We start from the raw sequence: 19,980 nt of genomic DNA on the forward strand, positions 1-19,980 counted from the left end.
GGTCATACGCCACAAGCCCGATTGATAATCTAGGATTCTGATGAAACTGTTTCCTAACATAAAGATGAAATCCCATTGACATATTTAAAATCCATAAACGTCTTTTTCCCCACGTTTAAGAGGCACGGCCGTCATCCATAAACCATAAATATGATATGAAACTTAGCTTAAACTAACTAGTAATCTTGTGGGTACGTAGATTTGGGACATCTCGACTTTTGACACAATGAATCTCTAATTTTACTTCTCTTAATAAGAGGGAGTGGAGAGTTTCTCGACTAATCGACCCATCTTTGACTGGCAACCTGAGCCAGTCCCCCACTTTCCACCCCACACGCACACTTTTTACCACACTGTTTTACATATACAAACAGTGTTCCTTAATTAATTCCAAACACAGGTTCATTTATACAGCCCTTCAAACAATACCAAAAACAATTCAAACAAGACCTTATGAAAACAGCCCTATTATTCAACGAAAATAACTTTTCCAATTTCTCATGAGTTGTCGCTACCCGCGAACTTTCTCTGTCTAACCAACAGAGCCTTTGTAACCACTTATCAAACAATAACAATTTATTGAGCAATTACAATTCAACAAACAGTGACAATTTATCAAACAATTCTTTTACTAATCTATGAAAACATATGTTTGTTTTTTGTGATAGAATCACGTTTCTCGAACATTTTAAGGAGTTCCCTATGCTTAGCTTCACAGGTCAAGCATGAATAGTAATGCAGAATTATAAATTTGTTTTACCGGATTTGGAGCGTGTACGGCTAACTCCTGTGGTGGAGGTTGGACGACTTCGACTTCTTCTTCAGTTGATGCTTCCGCATGAGCTACGTTCGGAGTAGACACCTTTCTTCCCACCTTCCTTGGTGGTACAACGGCATGGGCATCCTTAGAGCTTCGCGTTGCACGCTTCGGAGCCATAGCTTCGCAATGGAGAAAAGAAAAGCGCGTTGTTGGAGAGAGAGAGAGAGAGAGAGAGAGAGAGAGAGAGTGTTCACAAACCGAGGGACGTCACGTCGACGATTGGAGATGACTTGAAGGTGAGAGGTTAAGGGAGAGAGCCTTCCTCCGACGCGTCAATGCAAGAAAGCTTCCGCTTCTGTAGATGTGTGTGTTCAAAGTGAGAGGAGAAAGGTCCTTTATATAAGCCCTAAGAGGGTGCTAAGAAGTTTCAAAAATAGGAGAAGAAAAAACTCACGGCTTACAAATTCCTATGCGCGATTTTTAAAAAGCTCTATACTTACAAGTTCTCATTCTATCTTGAGAGAGAGAGAAAGAAAGAAGTATCTTAAGTTTAACTCCTTTTTTTCTTTCCTCAAAATACTATCTTTAAGCTTTTTCTTCACACATAGATTAGATTCTCACATAAACCTATTGTTCCACATAAAGAAAGATCATAAATAAATAGATTCTGAATCCGATTTCAATCCGATTGCTCTGGTAAACTCATGATGACTCAAAAAATTGAGAATCTCAATTACTTTGCAAAATAATTGAAATGACTTGTATGGATAAATGTTGGATACATTACATGCTCGATTTCATTATAACAATAAAGAGAAAATATCATGATGTAATTAGTATCACAAACATACAGTAAGAACCCGGCTTTGGAAGGATTGGCACCTGATACTCCATGGGGAACTAGATTAAGCAATCTACCACTTGGACAAAAGAAAGGTTACTCTAGTTTCTTCTTATACATACACACACATGCACGAGAATAAAGTTCATGGAGCCTTCTTACACACACACATACACACACACACACAACACACACATGCATGAGAAGGAAGTTCATGGAACCTTCTTGAACATAGGGCTTGTGGGAGAGCCCTCTCCCCGCTAAAGACAAGCAACAAAAATATACATTCATGAATGCCAAGTCCAATCTCTTGGGCTGAGGAAAACCGATAAAGCTACCTATGGGCATAGTGTTCCTTTAGTACTAAAATATGGTTTACCCATTTCACAAAGATAAATTCTAAAATAAATAGCCATTTCTTTTTTAGCTCCCCCAACATGCACCCACACAAAAGTTGAAGAGAAAATACCCTTTCTACAAATCAAAGTCATAACCCAACATCCTCTATAATGCATGCAAACATTTCAAGAATTTAAGACCAGCATTGCATTGGCAATGCCAGGTTTGTGACTCAATGGAACATAGGTTCCCCCATCTTTCGTGAGACAAATCAAAGTTAAAACCTTAGCCTGATATTGCTACGCAAGCCTCTTAAACTTTCATCTTATTACTCATGGGCATGTGATAGCATTAGGCTGAAGTGAAAGCAATCCTCACTAAATAAGGCCAAGCTATGCACCACTCCACACTTCTACAAAATCAGATAAACCATAGTAGCCAATCCCAAGAATATCAACTAGTCCACCGGTGGCAGTGGGTCTCAGGTTAAACTTTTGGGGCCTGCTTCACTTGTGGGTACTTTTAATGGCCATACAAAAAGGTTTAGCTTGCTCCCCTTGAGGGCACTTTTGCTATACCATGACACCTTAAACTAGCAAGGCTGTCAAGGATATCTTCCAAAGGCTAGCGCCACTTCTCAATAACTCTTGATCAATATACTTTGATATGCCATGACACCTTAAACTAGCAAGACTGTCAAGGATATCTTTCAAAGGCTACTGCCACCTCTCAATAACTCTCTTGATCAATATACTTTGCACTCCCTGGTTTAATGGTACAGCATGCTTAACTGCACGTACAATTTGAAACACTACACATTGCATGGATGGAAGACTCTTCGGTTTTGATTCCTCATTTTTATTCCCGATGCACACAAAAACATGTCTCATGTGCCTCCTTGAGACGACGATGTAAACACTTGCACACATGGTTGCACCTTACAGATGTAACAAAACGTGTCTCATGTGCCTCCTTGAGACGACGATGTAACTCCACTTGCACACATGGTTGCACCTTACAGATGTAACAAAAAGAGGCGGTTTCTCCTCCTGTTGAAACTCGAAAGAAACAGGTGCATGCCTAACAAAGTCAACTATGTCACAGTGGCCTACATAAGACAATGCCCAGTTGATGCCCCTCTTACGAGAGAGAGAGAGAGAGAGAGAGAGAGAGAGAGAGATTAGTGCCGTGTTGCACTAATCGATGAGCTATGTATCCAGCAGTTTGCAATTGCTCCGAAGATCATGGGCTCAATACAGCTTGAAATGTAATCAGAGAGCTTCCCTTGACTATTTGATGACTAATACCAGTGGGAGAGCCATATGCCTGTACCCCATAGATTACAAATTTGCAGACTGGAAATGTTATTGTGTCACCAGGGACTTTTCACATTTCTTATTAATCTGCTGTCTAGCAGACTACAACAGTCTATCGACTTCTGGACGACCTCTATGCCAACACCAAGTTAGATTGTGCCATCTGTGAACAATTACAACAAGCACTGCAGCAGACAGCTTGTTCCCTGTGCAAACAAAATCTTCAGCTCTACCATCTACACACAACCTCCTCAAGTATCTGGGATTCCGCAGCTTCAATGCTTCTTGGTTCACACCTTTCTCCGAAACACACATCTGTGCCAACCCGTGGCAGCTTCCCAGCAAGCTCTGAAACTGAGCTAACACTACCCTTAGCAGCCGTGTTACACAGTTCGCATGCCCACTTCGTATGTAAACTGAGGTACACAAGGGGACTGAACATGCATTTTCCTAGAGTTTCCAGCCTCAAGATGATTCACCATAGTGGGCACTCAAGTACAGGAGATGTTTCAAGTCTGCACAGGCTCAAAGGCCCTCCAGAGCAAGTTATGTACATACCAAGGTACATCAATATACAAACCCATCACCCATTATATGGGAACGTAAAGATGCAGGTTCCTAGAGCATCTACTTCAAAGGAAGACTCCTGCATCATCGATATGGTGCGCAATTTTAAAAAACAGAATGGGAAAATGACAAGCTCTTTGTACTGCATCCAAGGTCATGCAGTTGCAAAAACGATCAATATTCAAAAGAACATGCTGAGGTGATCACAGACTGCTGCCTTGGACCATCCTCAGAACTGCTGTTTGTCTGTTTTGGAACTGAAAGCAAGCCAATGCCATCTTGCATCTGAGGAACTTCGGATGGTGACAAGATTGTGATGGAACGCACATTATTAACAAATACCCTGGAAAAATTTGGGCGCGTCAGGATATAAACATACAAAATGCGGAAACAGAGACCAAAAAAACGATCAAATGGTTACTAAATGCAGCGTCACAAGATTAATGACATGCACACATACATTCGTAACATTGGCTAGCAAAACAAGTGAAAGCACTTACTCCCATGGAAACAATTGTGTCCATAAAGATATACCCCCAAAGACTGAACAAGAGATTCTTTAAATTAAATATTCAAAAACCCATCATGAAAACAAAGGATGCAAGCACAGACCCTCCCTAAGAATCAAAAGATTATGGACATACAGACAAGAATAACAAGAGGTACATGCACATTCAAAATATTGGATAGTAAAACAAGTGGAAGCACTTACTCCCAAGGATCATCTCCAAGAAGAAGCCAATCGTTCTCTTTGTCCACAAAAATGAGCTGCCAGCCCGACCTTGCATTCTCCAGTTGCCCCTCAAGACCAAACATTCTCGCAAGCTCGCAACGAAGCTCATCATAATTGTTAAACCGGTTGACATCTAGAGATCGACCAACAGAACCATTCTTGTAGATCTGTGTACACATGCAGTTGGATCTTACAAAACGAAAACTCGTACAAGCCTCTAAAAGACAAGAAAGGTCTTCATACCTTTGTATAGGTCCGTACTGGAGCCAAGGCTTGAAGAAAGTAAGGGTCTTCCAAAGCTTCCGTGAACATGCTTGAGCCGAAGGGAATATCAATGTCAGAAATTGGGACCTGATTGAAGTGGCTTGAATATTCGCTTTGAAACTCATTGTTGCAACTGTAAGACCTGGATTCTTCCGGCTCCACTATCGATGAAGGAACACCCATGTTCTGTAGCTGATCTATATTGATCCCAAACAACGTCTGCCCCTGCAGGTTTGCCTGTAGATCATGCTGCTCTTGAGAGCTCTCTCTGAAAGCATCAGAAAAGAAAGGAGGAGCTGATGATGAAAAACTTGGCAGCTCAGCCTCTGAACCGACACAAGAGCTTTCCAGATCTTTCGTCCCTGGGGGCAGAACACTTGATACCTGACTTGCTGCAGTAACCCATGCAGATGGAACACTGGAATCCTGATGAGCCTCAGAGCTGCAGACTACGCCTACCGGTTGTATTGATGATTGAGAAGATGAAATAGTGTTGGAATGAGAAGAAAGCCCGTCAGCTGAAAAATTACCAAATATGGATTGCAGTGCATGAGAACCCGTTGTGGAACTCAGAACAGAACTGGAGTCCGTTGATGTAGATTGTGGAGTGGAAACAGAATTATTTGGCAAAGCTTGAGGTTGAAAAGCAGAATGGAGAATAATGCCCTGAACATTTGGAGATGAAATTGACTGTTGGTGATGTAGTTGTTCAGGATAAGAAGGCTGAACTTGTGATTGTTGAAGAGTATGAAGGTAAGAAAGATTTTGGTGCTGTTGTTGCTGCTGCTGCTGTTGAGATGCAAGTTGCGGCTGTTGACCTTGTTGTACAAGAAGGTCATTACTCCTTGGCTGCTGCATAGCCAGTGGAGAAGATAGAGTCGAAAGTGTCGATTGTGACTGAGTGGAAGGAACATGTGATTGAGATAAAATCTGGTGGGTAAGCTCAGTCGCTTCTTGTTTGGCTGGTCGAAGATGGTTCTGAGCCAGTAGCGACAAAGCCTGCTGTTGCTGTTGAACATTATTCAATTGACGTACTTGTTGAGAATATGGCTGTGGCAACACCTGTTGCTGATGATGATGAGCGGGTTGCTGTTGATAGAGAAGAGTATGAGAGAGAGGAATATGTTGCTGATGTAATTGATGTAACATCGGTTGCTGCAATTGCTGTAAAGACTGTTGATGTGGCACCTTCAGGGGCTGAAGTGGCAGTTGTTCCAGCTGCTGTTGTTGCTCAAGACGCGGTTGCTTGTGTTGCCTTGAAAGTTGGAGCTGTTGAGGTAGCTGTTGGCACAGCTGCTGCTGTGGCTGTTGGCATGGCTGCTCATTTGACGGTTGCAATAATTGCTGATTTGGCTGTTGGGATGGTTGCTGATTTGACGATTGAGACAACTGCTGCTGGGGTAGCTGCTGCAAGGCATGCGGGTATGAGTGATGTGATAGCTGTTGGGCCTTCTGCAACAGCTGTAGTTGTGCTGATGGGTGCTGCAGAGACTGTTGGCATGGCTTCTCAAGTGGTTGATGCAAGGCTTGCTGTTGATGTGCTGGCTGTAATAGTTGCGGCGATCGTAATAGCGGCTGTTGCTGCGTCACTTGCAATAGCTGCTGGTGGTGAAGTGGCCCCAACAGATGCTGAGGCTGCTGCTGCAGAATTTGAGACACATGGGAAGGCTGCTGAGGCTGTTGCTGACGTTCAGTTTGAGGTTTGAACATCATCTGATCAGGCAGGACAATCTGTGGCTGCTGCTGAAAATGCAGCTGTTTCGAGGGGTAAGTTTCATGTAGTGCTACCGCACCAGCTAGCACATTGAAGGCATCAGTTTCGACAGTAAACTCCGACTTTGGCTGCACCGACCCCAGCCAGGAGTTCATCCCCATTCCTGGAGCCACCAAACCTGAGGAGCTGCTGTTGCCATTTTGAAATTGCAACCATGTTGAGGATCTTTTTAAACTCTCAAACTCCATATCTGTGAAAAGCAAGGATAGGAACGTTCCCACCAGAATGTTACGCCGTGTCTTTTTTGAAACAGTACCAAAATTCCATATCAAATCCAGAATGATGTGAGGCTTTAAAAAATTACCAAGAGGGTGATTCAACCGCCAATTTGTGGTTGGAGGGTAAACTAGAAAAGTCGTGAGTGGTTCAATTTCCCACAGTGAGACACGCCGTTGACGCTCACCAGCTGTTGATTCATCCCATCCTACCTGCATCCCTAAACACATTGTAAAGCTCCAGCACGTACAGGCTGAAAAATTATTTCCTGCACCCCCCCACTTACCTTAATTGAGCGCCAATGTGAATTAGGCCAACGAACAGGATCCAGATCACTAACACCAGTTATAGTTCCCATATACCTATATTGCAGAAATTGCACTTCAGAAACGTGCACAAAAGAAGCCAAAAAATTATACAAGCAATAGGCATATAATAAACTTAAGCAGAGCCTCCGACAACATCAGAAGCATGTTAACAAATGCTTTGCTGCCTCTGCAATGTGATTACTAAAGCCAAACTGCATAAAAAGAGCAGGTCATTTACCTTCTGACAGTGGATTCTTCAGTTTCAAACAGCATGCGAAACCGCATACCGACAGAAACACGAGTGTGATATACTGCCTTCTCAAACTTTGAACAAGCAATCACAAATTCTGAAGGACTTGCTCTGGGCATTGACCAAAGATGAAACAATAAATACATAGGTGAGGAGTCAATAAACATTGATAATAGACAAAGCATTTGGAGAAGAATAGGCACCGGGGGTTATAAAAGACGGTAAACCGACTCCCCGTGTTTGATGCATGTGCAGCAGCAGCCAGAACTCCTATATGCATGCTGTCACTTGACAAAACAGACGAGGGCATTACAGTCTGAGGCCTAGTTGCTCTGCGAATTCCCAGTAGAAGCTGCCCTTTGTCATTCCTACAAGCAAGGTCAACGTAAGAGATAAAAAGCTAGTTCGATGCAACGTTCACATGGTGAAAACCTGCACACAGCTCATTCATGCGACAAAAAAATAAAAGAAAGGCATGTTTATTATTAACATTACGAGAGAGAGAGAGAGAAGAAGAGAAGAAGAAGAGAATTTTAACATCGTAGGAAACTATCCCAAGAGACTTTAAAGATCTATCAGACGAGGAGAGTTGAACTCAAGGCCTGTTATTCAAGAGGAAAATGGCATAACCAATCTACCACACTTGGGTGATAGATACGTTATACCATTTCCTCTTCTTACTAGCACACACCCACACACACACCCGAGACGGGGAGAGAGAGAGAGAGAGAGAGAGAGAGAGAGAGAGAGATGACATGTTATCAAAATGACCTATGAGACGAAATTGATACAATCTTGGTGAATCCAGTACACTGTCTGGGTGCAAAATAAGATAAAATTGAAGTAAAGTGAAAAACTAAAATCATCCTCATCATCATCATCATCATCAATGCCCGAGGATGCCCGGCATCGCTCGGGCGCTGTCCAAGAAAGTATAGCATCGTCAATGTCTATCTCTGTAAATAGTCATATTGGACGTCTCCCATGTCATGCTATAATAGTCACGATCCTCTGATGGAACCTCTCTTGATGTCGTGGTCGCCGTCGTAGATGTGGGCGTCTAGCTCTCCCAAGCTCAATGGCTCTGTCAACTAATATACCTCTAGTATAGGTGGGCTCGAAAGCCTGTTGTGAAGCTTGCTCATCTGATTGCCGAGTCCTTGCTCTAAAGAAGTCAGTGATCTCCCTCTGTGAATGTCTCCCACTCTTGATCTAGCTGTCGGAATGACTCAAGGGCTAGCCGAGCATATCTATCTCTGGGGAGGTCCCATAAACTGTGCATGAAGGATACTGATCTATGTGAGAGTGCGCGTGTGCGGAAGAGAGAGAGAGAGAGAGAGAGAGAGAGAGAGAGAGAGTAAACAACCCAAAACGTTGGTCTATGGAAGAGGGGGCCCATTGAGTACCAGAACAAGAAGCCCGTACAATGATCAGATGATAATGAAATGTGTACCCCCCTGGCCCCATATATATGAGTGTCCAAGGTGGGCGCCCAACTCAAGTGGGCGGCCGGCCCCAAACTCGAGCGGCCGGACAAGGTACAACCTATGCTATGGGTGGCCAGCCTGGAGACACTAGCCGTACAAGGAAGTGCCCTAGACTTGTGTGAAGCAGCAGAGTGGTGTAAATCTAACACCCCCTCTTAGCACCCGATGCTGAACAAACCGCGTGAAGCCGAAGATGTGAGGCAAATGATAAAGATATCTGCTACAATGTCCACTGAAGAACAATACTCCACCGAACTCCGTGAGTGTAGCAACAGTCTGGGGTGTCCTGATCGCCAAGAAATCTCCATGGCAAAGTGTCGTCACGAGCAATTAGTCAACTGATGTACTCCGCCAATACAGGGTGAAGATATCGCGTGAAGGTCACAAACTCAGGTAAAAACAACTCCTTGTCGTGAAACAAGTACCAATAGACCCACAAGCGTCTTGCCCAATAGAATCTGTGGTGTCTGTAGTCAAACTATCTGGAGAAAATGGAGAAGCCCAAAAACCATCATCAGTATGCACGGCAGCTAGTCAATGCATGAACCTGCAATCTAGTGTGGCCAGGACTAAGTTGTGAAAAACTCCAGGAAGGAAGATGTAGCAATTTGTGTCGTAAACGTCCTCCGAAACAAGGAAAGCCAGACTAAGCAGCGGAAGTGAATGTTGAACTTTGCTCAAGATGAGTGCTCCGAACTGTGCTCAAGGGTTCTTTTTACTTACGGAAGGGAGAGCCTTCCGTTCCTTTAGTGAGAGAGTGCAATGGACACAAAGTAAGTGGATAAACACTGTGAATGAAGGTACTGAGACTGAGAGATAAAGAGAGAAGAGTACGACACCAGAATGTTGTCAAACCCTCCTTCGAAGGCCCCACTCTCTATGGCGAGAGCGGTCTACAATTGATTGCACAAATCTCTACAATGCTTTGGACTTGCCGACGATGTCGACGGCGATGAGGACGACGATGAGACGGGCTGAAATCTGAAAACACTAATGGCTGACATCTGCAAATCTTTATCTGCTGAACTCTGACTCTATGTCGATGACGACGATGCGATGACGATGCGACGACGACTCGCTGAAAACGCAGATGCTGAAATCTGCGTTTTCTGGGCTGAATCTGCAAACTACGCTCGATCTGACCGTGCGGCGAGGATCTGCTACGGGAAGGTGAGATCTTCGAGGTTCGGGACTTGTTTTGCTGTGTCTTAAGTGCCGAAAACTGAAAACGTTGGTGCTTCTTGGGATTCTGTCGTGGTGAATATGCAAAACGGTGAAGTGTTATGCTGATGCAAAAACGCTGGGGCTGAAAATTTACGCATCAATCTCACTATGTGACATGACCTTCGTAATGCGTGGGGTATATTGCAGCTCGTCTCCCGGCTCCAGCGTATTTATCTTGCACCTCGTTAAATTGGTAGCTCGTCACCAGCAGAAGAGCTCTTACAAGCTACGATATTAATGTCAGAGGTGTGTGTGTGTGTGTGTGTGTGTGTGTGAGAGAGAGAGAGAGAGAGAGAGAGAGAGAGAGAGAGAGAGAGAGAGAGAGAAGAAGAAGAAGGAAGAGTTTTATCTAGCAATAAAAAGATCCTTCTATTAGTCTTTAAGATTGCCCAAAGGGCTACATCTCCACTAGCAAGAGGGTACAATGCACAGGAGAAAAAGGGGGCCTCTCTCATGCTAAAAAATTAATTAAAATGCTACTTATGGGTGGGGGAAATCCACGCAGATGGCCGATAGTGCCACTGCATACCCTGGCCCAGCTTGAAGAAAGGCTTCAGTTGGCACATTCATAAAGAGCTGCAAGATCTGGACTATACAAGAATTCAAAAAGATCCAGCACAGCCAAAAGCATCCAGTTGGCCACCACACTATGCCCCGCTAAAGTACAAGCGAATCAAGCTCCAATCTACAAGCTTCCTCCAATACCTCGAGAGGAGGAGAGTAATCTGTTGCTCGTGTCAAATTAAGCCTACATATCACACTGTTGTCCCGGGGATCCAACCGAGTTCCTCACCGAGAAACGAATCTCAGGTGAGCGTCCAACCAATCAAAAATACCTCTCTTGTACCAATTGATCAGCATCAACACACATGAAGCCATACATAAAGTCTCAAGAGCTTCTTGGCCTCTCCTCACATTGGTCCCCTAGCCATCCAAATACCATTAGGTGTCACAACAAACTCGGAATTCTGCATCCAATTAACTCCTCACAAAGAGGCATCTATAACCCCCTGAGCCCAATGTATTGAGCCGTGAGATAACTACTCAAAGCCTCCACAAAGAACAAGAACAAGAAGGGCGCAAATGGGTTGACATATCTCATCAATGTAAATCTCGACCCTCTCTTCCAAGCAGTCAATATCTGGTTGTTTGCAACGCCTCTAATCCAGGCATCAGGACTCAGAGAAACCATGGTACCCTCTAGAAAGCTTCAATCCACATGACAGTAAGCTTTCTCTAAGTCAAGGAGCTGAGCTTTACAAGATGGAAAGGTACCTAGTGTTTGGTATGTAAGGTACTTAGTGCTGAATGGTTTGAGTTACTAGGTACATAATATTCGTATGTCTTTTTTCAAAAGCCTACAATCTAGAATACCTCAAGTTTTTTGTGGTAGATTCATATGTATCACTCCACAAATGTTAAAACTCCAAACCAAAACTGCCATAAAATATAGCATTTGAGGCTTTCATACAATTGTACAATACTGTAGACCACTTGAGACACCCAACGCTAAACAATTATAATTAAACAAGAGATACAAAGCTCTACTTGACCCTAAATTATCACATACAACAACGACACACTCCAAGAACTCTAAATTACACAATGGATCTCATACGAGACTCTATACCATCATTTTGAAACTATAGAAAGCAGTAATTACTAAAAGTCTAAAATCAATCATGAACTATAAAAAATATCGCATATGACATGAGACATAGATCATAGTCTCATCAAAATGACAAAATTCATAAAAACATGATACATCCAATGATCACAAATAACATCATATAAGATCACAAAACAAATTTTGTTGTGAAGGTATTACTCAAGAGCCAACTAAGAGTCTCCTATATATACAGTATCTTAGGTAAATTCTTTAAGACCTTCCAAGAATGATCAATGATCAAATACAGGTATTGTAATTCTTTCAACGTACCCAAGTACGGTACAATTCGTACATACGGATCCATGTATCTTACGTTCCGTATGGTATGAAGAATCCGTACATTGTGCATATCGTAACTTGAACTCTTCATTCTGCATATAGTCTGCCTCCCAAAAAGTGAAGATGTTGTCATGTCTATGTATCATGAATCAAATCCACAAGGAGCACAAGAAGCCATACAAAAAGTCTCAAGAGCTTGCTGGCCTCTCTTCAAATTGCCCTCCTACCCATCCAAATGCCATGCAAAGTCATATGCAAACTCCGCATCCAACAGCTTCTCACAAAGCGGCATCTATAACCCTGTAAGCCCAACATCCTTCATCTTGAGCCATGATATAACTACTCAAAGCCTCTGCAACAAATAGAAACAAGAAGGGCACAAGTGGGCAGCCCCAGATCTCATCAAAACACTAGAAAGACGATGCATTTCGGATTTGCAAAATGTTGCAATCTAGAAACACTAGGGACGGGCTCAGACAGTAGAGAGAGCGTGACCCCAAACGTTGGAGCTATGCATACACAAAATAAGCAAGCATCCGCGAGAGGGGGGGTGGGGTGGGGTGGGGGGTTCTGCCCTAGAAAAAAAAAATTACCAAAACAGCCATAAAAATAATAACATGGCCTAATCTGCATGAAAATGAGACTTTAACCCCACTATGACCTAGGAACTAGGGTCTTGTAACCTACGTCTACCTCAAGTAGAGCCGAGTACAACCACAAATCAACCCGCATTGCTCCTAGGAGATACTCATGCCACCAGATAGCAGATTAAACTCTAACAAAGGATGCCCCAGCATAAGAGACCAAAGGAGGAGGGCCACCAATTGGCCAAAAGGGGATGGTGATGAAAGAAAACCAAAGAGAGCGGGGTGGAAGTGGGTGCGGGTGACCAATATGAGGGGAGACCAGATGAGGACAATGAAGAGGATGGAAAAGAGGTGAAGGCAGCGGGCCAAGGAAGCTGACCAAAACTGTAAAATCTGCTTCCTCGGAATTCCTATCAACTATAAGGTCAAAGCCACGGGGCCATCGTTTGAAGTAATCCTACTAAAAAAGCTATAATGTAGTGAAGCACTACTAGAGTGTCTATCTAAGAAGCCTGATCTCCTCATTGGGCTGCCCCTTAAAAGTACCCTCATATGAACTCCCACCTGCATCACCCTCCTCTGTCAATAACCTCGTAGGAGCTGCCCTTGCCTCTCAATAATGGCCTGGATGTAGCGATCGTAAATATGCCGTAACATGATCTACGAGAGGTGTAATCTGCGAGAGATATGAGGGCATCCAGATCAACAAATCTGTGTGGCTCCATCTAGCACAATCCTAGGGACGTACCTAGGGACCTACTGGGCGCTGCTACTTTGGAAGAAATTTGTCACCCTCTGCATGGGTCCTTTGCTAGGGCAGGTAGAACTGCGCACTAAAGCATGTATGTGCCTACATATCTCTAGCGAGAATAGCCCGCTGTCTCTGGCTCAAAGTCGCATTAGCTGGCATATCCGCCGCTCTCAGGGTACTAAAGAGTATCTACCTGTGTCTATCTGCAGCTGATGAGAGGAGGTCCGAAGCTATCCAATAAGAGAAGTAGCACAGTTGACATCGTTGACAATGAGCTGCTCTACTTAATCAAAACAGTAAAACCTCCGACAATGAGCCGTTTCATGCACACAGGAAGAGAGACAGAGGGCAGTTACAGCATTAAAAGAGTTGAACTTTTTAAGCCACATTTACGGCAATAAGTTACTCTACCTAATAAAAAGAACGGAATCTCCAGCAACGAGTCGTTTGGCACTCACAAAAACACTCCAACCAGTGGTCAGAAGATGCCGCTTTGGCTGCCCTGTGTAAACAAACCTTCACTTAAAGCTTCAAGAAAAAGTAGATAACTCATATAAGCATGCTACCATGTGTGCTGTGCCACTAAGAGTAAATACCCCTGTAAATGTGACGGAACTTCCACTCAGTATCATGTAGATCTCGGGCCATCAGCTGCTGTGCAGGCGGCTGCATTGCAAAATCCTGCAAGGTGAAACAAGCACTTCAACAATTCATGGAAAACACTTCAAACAATAAAGATACTTTGAACATGAAAAACTAGAACCTTCTCTTACAAGTGGTGGAAAGACTTTTTCAGCTGCACGGCGAGGTATTGAAAAGCCACCATGGGTACTTGTATCACTTGCTGTCAAGGTCTTGCAGAAAAATATAGTAGGCTGTCTACTTTGAGAACCAATGTCAGGTGTGAAAAAGGACTCCTTCTCTGGCTGCAATGCACAGCCGAATAATTCAAACAACAAGACATAAAATGTGCCCTATTATTCCGAGCAAGGCAACAAATCCTTTAAAAAGTTTATAACAGCCTGCTAATGCAAGGTCAGACAAGGAAAACCTTTCATGAGGTTTTATCCATGTTGCTAGCCAGATCCTTACCCCTATTAAAGGTTGCAGTGTCATCTGACAATACACCTCATCAGTGTCCACATCCGCCTAGTTCAAAAAAGCAAAACAAAACACACTCAGGTGCTTATGGGTGGAAGAAATGCCAAGGATCACAAGCAAAACGATGCCCTAAAGAGGTTTTGACATACATGAAGAATGACATCATGAAGTTGACAGATAATTTGCGGAGGGAGATTGGGATAGGCAGGCATGTGTGCATCTACCTCCTTCTGAGTCGAGGCAGCCACCTGCATGTAACATTTTATATTTCAAAAATTGACTACAAGTATGAATTCCTGTAGCAGCACATACGTGACTTTGTTTGAAATTGGGTACAAAACCTGCTCGCTATGACCCTGGGGAAGGTAGATAACACGACTTCCCACAGCTGGTAACGACACCAGAGGTCCAGCACAAGCATGCCACAGCTCTGAATTGAGATTCTTCCTTTCACCTGTACAACCTACAATCGAGTGAAACTCTCTCAAACAAATTATGTATACTGCATGTCAACTACAAAATTACCACATATGCAAAATAAAAAGATCTCGATCAAGCTAGTTGCACAGCTAACTCAACAGTGGAAGATGCCAAGGTCCACGACAAATTTGAGCACCAGAATTGCCCATAAAAGGTTTGATGTTACAAGATAAAGACTGAAATACCCTCATGAAATCATGGTTCTGTATGCTCTATATGCACAATCATGTTGACAACAGCTCAACCAAAATGTAAAGAAGTTCACCACAAATTTACCTAGATTAATCCAGTAAAGCCCAGATTCACCAATTGCAAGTTAAAGACTCATGATAGAGATCCACAAGAACATATGACCATCAGTTCCATCATGCATAGTATAGACCAAATACTACAACATCCCCACTAGCGTTATATGTGCCCAATAACGGGTACAGAACTACGTTCTAGCAATGCAGGACACACCACACACACATAAGCATACAGCAATACAAAGTTCAGCGTAGCAAATTCATGCCATGACTTCCAAAGGTGCACAACACCTACGGATTCCTATTAGTCTGGTGTGCAAAGATCAGACTACCCAGAAAAGGATCAAACAGCGGAGGTAATACAATCACAATTGCAAAGCCCAGCACAAAAGCTTTACACAAAGCACATTGAGCTTCCCCTAGCATCATCTATGCTTGCCAGATTATTCGCCGTTCACTCTTGGAACCTCCTAGAACCTTTCTAGAGCATCTGGGTCCCAACATTTCAATGAGAACCTACGTTAGGCTGACACGCTTTGAAAGGAAAACCACACGTATTAAGCGTGAAACATTTCGGTATCCGAAAAAGTCCCGGAGATAAATAACTCTCAAAAGGCTGTCATACTAATATATCTCTTTAGGCTATGGTCACGCGAGGCTTAGTTCTCCATAGATCAGCTGACAGGCTCTGACACGCTGCAGCTTTCTACCTGCTTAGAAGCCTAACTATGCCTAAAAAGGCATAGTTGCAAAACGTTGCCCAGTCGACACAGCCTCGCTCTGAGTTTCTCTCTCTTGCCTGCGCCCGGCTCTCCCTCTCTCTACCTGCTGCTCCCGGTATCCGTTCTGCGCTCCTGCCAGAAGTCCGCCAGGCTTACGGGTAACTAAGCCTCGCATGACCACGCCCTTACTAGTGATTCAACCATTGAAAAAGCTAACAGGAACACATCTATATATTGCGGTTCTCCACTTTTCTAAATAATAAATTGTTGAAGGCAGTGATCAATCATCACTCACTCCAGACAATAAAAGGTTAAAGCAAGGGCAGGATTGCTCAAGACAGCTACATCATCCTCTGATCAGATACAGCATGAACAACATTGCGCTAGACACTGTTTTTTCTGCGTATGTTACCAAGGCTCTTCAAAGTTTCTTCCATACATACAGCACAGTTAGGATAACATACTGATGCAGTCAAACCTAAAGGGAGGGGAAAAGGGCTCAATAGGTTGGGTATGGCTAAGGTAAGGTGGCCAGGAAGGGTGGCATATCTAACTTGGCTAAGTGAAGCTAAGAAGGGCACGAGCTTGAAATTGGACCATAGAAATACCAGCTAAATAACATTTCAGAACAGCGCACAATGAAGAAAATGAAAGACTTGACCAGCCTCGGGATAGTCTAAACACTCAACCATCCAAATATCTACGATTCTATGGGCTTCGTGAAACATGCACCCAACAGTGTGCTAGCTCCCTCGCAATGACAGTGTCATAATGTTAAAACCAAAAAAAAGCCTCTATGCACAAACCATGATCTTGCTTGGTGGTGAGCATACTAGCCATCCACAGGACTAGATAAGTCTCAACAACCTTACCTTCATCTAGTTAATTCAGGTCCCCCTTCCTGGCAGGGCCCTCCTGGCAGGACCCTGGCCAGCACAATGGTTTACTGTCACCCACAACTGACAACAGCAAGTTGCCCTTGCCTCACTTTATAGCTTCCATGGCATTAATACCTGCCTAGTTTGTATTTACCTGAGCATCACTATAACAGGTGTTTGGAATCAAAATCTAACAGCTCTTGGCAGAAATACCCAAATATGCATCTAATTGTCAAGCATGAGTCATGGCAGCTCCCGCCAATACCTTTTCCCTCAAGAACCTACAATAGTCAGGGCTTCCACAAAAATCATACCTCGCCGTTCACTGCCAAGGGGCTAAGTTGGAGCTATCAGCTCCACTAAAACAAGTGCACTAATGACACAAATGCTTTTTGAATGAATGCCCCACTTAGAAGCTACACACATGAATTGAATTTTAACATTGTCTATTTAAATCCTGATCGCCTCCCAGCATCTCCTATCAACGTCCTTTTTTGCAAGGTCAACTGCAGAAATGGACTCCCGAAAAGCTCAAAACTCACTTATGATAGTTGTAAGTCCAGACTAGCCATCAATAGAACATCATAATCAGCAAATCCAACACGCACATAGTAAGAACCAATTACTTCACATCCTCACTAAAGTCATCAGTTCCCAACCCGGCGTAATTCATAAGAGTACCATGTGTTCTTTTGGTAAAATCCCAAACAGCTGACAGAACCTTTCAGCCTCTCGATTACTGCAAAAACGGTAACTTGGAGCTTTGGGCTTTAAAGCCCACCCAAGACAAAGCAAACAAGGTTGCTTTGCATATATAGCAGAGGTCAGCATAGCCGATGCAGATGAAAACCCGCCTGTTGCGTAACGAAGGTCTTTAATAATTATGTGCCCTAATCTTCCTTGTGGGATCCATTAATTCTTACTCAACTCAAACAAGCTAAAATTAAGGATGCCGAGGTAAAATCGTTTGTTCAATCTACAAATTCTTGCTCAAGGAATCTGGGATTAGCGACCATATGTCTCTAGTATAGTGAATGCCCACAAAGTACAGGCTAACTTTGTTCACATCCAACGCCAACAGCTGAGAATATGTTAAGAAACACACAGGGAATGGTAAGTCAATACCACCAGGAGCATGTTCCATGCACATGCCTACTACATAAGAAGAAACACTCTCTCTCTCTCTCTCTCTCTCTCTCTCTCTCTCTCTCTCTCTCTCTCTCTCTCTCTCTCTCTCTGTGTGTGTGTGTGTGTGTGTGTGTGTGTGCGCGTGTGTGTGTGCGCGTGCACGTGCACGTGCGCGCACATACAATGAAGGAATTATCTTCATACCTTCTGTAGAGACAGTAATTGTGCCGGGCTCCCCGACATTGGACGTTCGCATCTGCGAAGAATTGGTGATCCCTGACTGACAAGCAATGGTTGAGGGACTCATTGAAGCGTGAAAGTGGCCACTGGCTATGGCAGCAGACTAGCTGGTCTAGCTGTTGAGCCTACATGCACCCAGCCAGGGCCTCGTTACCATGCTCAGCTCCTATCTGCGAGCTGACAATTTCGGCTAGATAAACTTGCTCTCCGTGAGGGAGATAAATTCTGCAGCAGAAATTTCTTCGAAGAGGGCGTCCCTTTGGAGTCAGTGAGGGAAAGGGCTTCTCCCATTGCTGTTTATGTTCGAGGAATCCGATTTACAAAGACGGGGGGAGAAAACGAGAGAAAGCGAGAGAGAAGACGGGGAAGAGTTTGAAATGTATGGGGCGGTAGAGAGAGAAGGCAAGGAATAGAAAATGACCTCGATCGAGGAGTCGGCGCTTAGTGGTCTGCGGAAAACCGAGAGAGAGAGAGAGAGAGAGAGTATCGAGCTGCGAGCAGAGGGGAGGGGGAGCATCGAGCTATGGGCAGGTCTGTAATTTGGGGAGAGAGAAACTCACAGAGAAGAAACACTACTCAAAACACGTGTGTGTGTGTGTGTGTGAGAGAGAGAGAGAGAGAGTCAGTCCGATTCAAGAGTCGAGAGAGAGGGTGAGTCTGATTCACGAGTCAGAAAGGGCACAAAAGGCAGAAGAGAAGTGCAGAGGAGCTTTGAGGAAGGTGATACACAGTGTGTGTAAAAGCACAACCCTTAATGCTTCTTGTACTTTGCTTCTTCTCTCCAATGCTGTTATCAGCACGGGTATATTTTACTGTGGAGTTTGGGCCTGTGGTGTGAGAGCTTTTAGGAAGTACTGCGAGCGTTTGTGTGGCCTTAACTTTGAAGAGGACAAAGGCCTCCTTCGCTCGCTTTGTCAAAGTTCAACGCTGGCCTTATCCATGCCTCAACACTAAAGGGCACCGGAGCAAAGAGATGGGATCTACGGTTCGAACCCAGGTGGGCGTTGGGCAAGGCGCGTGGCTTATCCAACCCTCCATGCGCATATGTTGATCATGGTGGGCAACAAACGTATGATAAATCAACGTGGACAGGTGTGCTCATGCTCAAGTTTACTTTTTGGCGTCTTAGTTTACTTCTGGTGCATCCTACGGCCCTACGCACCTCTGCTTTTGAGCCCGAGCTTCTCAGCAGTAGATCCCACCTCTGGGGCTTCATTTAATGCCCCGTGCCCTTTAGTGTTGAAGCTATCCATGGGCAAATTTGGTAAAATCTACAAGACACTCTCTCGCCTCCGGGGCCCTTGCTCAACTTTGGCCCCCCACTCATAGTATCACACAAGAAGCCTTCCCATAACCAACTGAAATAGCTAACTAGTCTTGCTTGGTGGGCATTGCTATAGAACCTAGCAGGACATATGCAGATTGATATCAAGCATCTAGCACTTAAGTAATCAATCACGATATTCACAATTCTTTTCTAAAAATTCGTCATTGACAAATTTTTAAAAAAGAATTGTGAATATCGTGATTGATTACCACTATAGTTGTCTGTAAACTGGTCCAATTTCACGTCATTGACGAACTTTTAAAAATGAATTGCATGTGTATTTATTACTCCAAATCAAGCGTAGTCAATTTTCTCTAATTTCTCTTAGAACCACAGAGAGAGAGAGAGAGAGAGAGAGAGAGAGAGAGAGAGAGAGAGAGAGAGAGAGAGGGGTATGTCTTGTTCCAGTCAGAGAGAGAGCAAGGAGTCTTGGATGTCGATCACACAACCTAGTGCAAAACGTATTGGAGGAGGAAAACGGTGGGACAAAG

The 19,980-nt window shown here is 43.8% G+C and overlaps 1 protein-coding gene across 4 annotated transcripts; it reads right to left on the reverse strand.

The window, feature by feature from the left end:
- Positions 1 to 3,153: 3,153 nt before the first annotated feature.
- Positions 3,154 to 18,954, reverse strand: LOC147438988 (auxin response factor 6-like). 4 transcript variants are annotated; one of them, XM_086484921.1, is made up of 14 exons: positions 18,127 to 18,954; positions 14,808 to 14,929; positions 14,616 to 14,714; positions 14,458 to 14,514; positions 14,139 to 14,291; positions 13,962 to 14,046; positions 13,777 to 13,867; positions 7,572 to 7,736; positions 7,357 to 7,479; positions 7,097 to 7,172; positions 6,899 to 7,022; positions 4,800 to 6,784; positions 4,536 to 4,723; positions 3,154 to 4,166 (listed from the first exon to the last, which is right to left on the reverse strand). In XM_086484921.1, exons 1-14 carry the CDS (start codon positions 18,227 to 18,229, stop codon positions 3,998 to 4,000), a joined length of 3,540 nt encoding a protein of 1,179 aa, XP_086341047.1. In that variant the 5' UTR covers positions 18,230 to 18,954; the 3' UTR covers positions 3,154 to 3,997. The 4 variants fall into 4 exon arrangements, with proteins under 4 accessions (XP_086341047.1, XP_086341048.1, XP_086341049.1 ...); XM_086484922.1 differs by having other exon boundaries at positions 14,808 to 14,920; positions 18,127 to 18,953; XM_086484923.1 differs by lacking the exons at positions 14,458 to 14,514; positions 14,616 to 14,714; positions 14,808 to 14,929; positions 18,127 to 18,954 and having other exon boundaries at positions 14,129 to 14,248.
- Between the last annotated feature and the right edge of the window lie 1,026 nt (positions 18,955 to 19,980).

This window comes from Adiantum capillus-veneris, chromosome 16 (genome assembly GCF_014529385.1).
Source record: "Adiantum capillus-veneris isolate H3 chromosome 16, ASM1452938v2, whole genome shotgun sequence".
NCBI classification, from domain to species: domain Eukaryota; kingdom Viridiplantae; phylum Streptophyta; class Polypodiopsida; order Polypodiales; family Pteridaceae; genus Adiantum; species Adiantum capillus-veneris.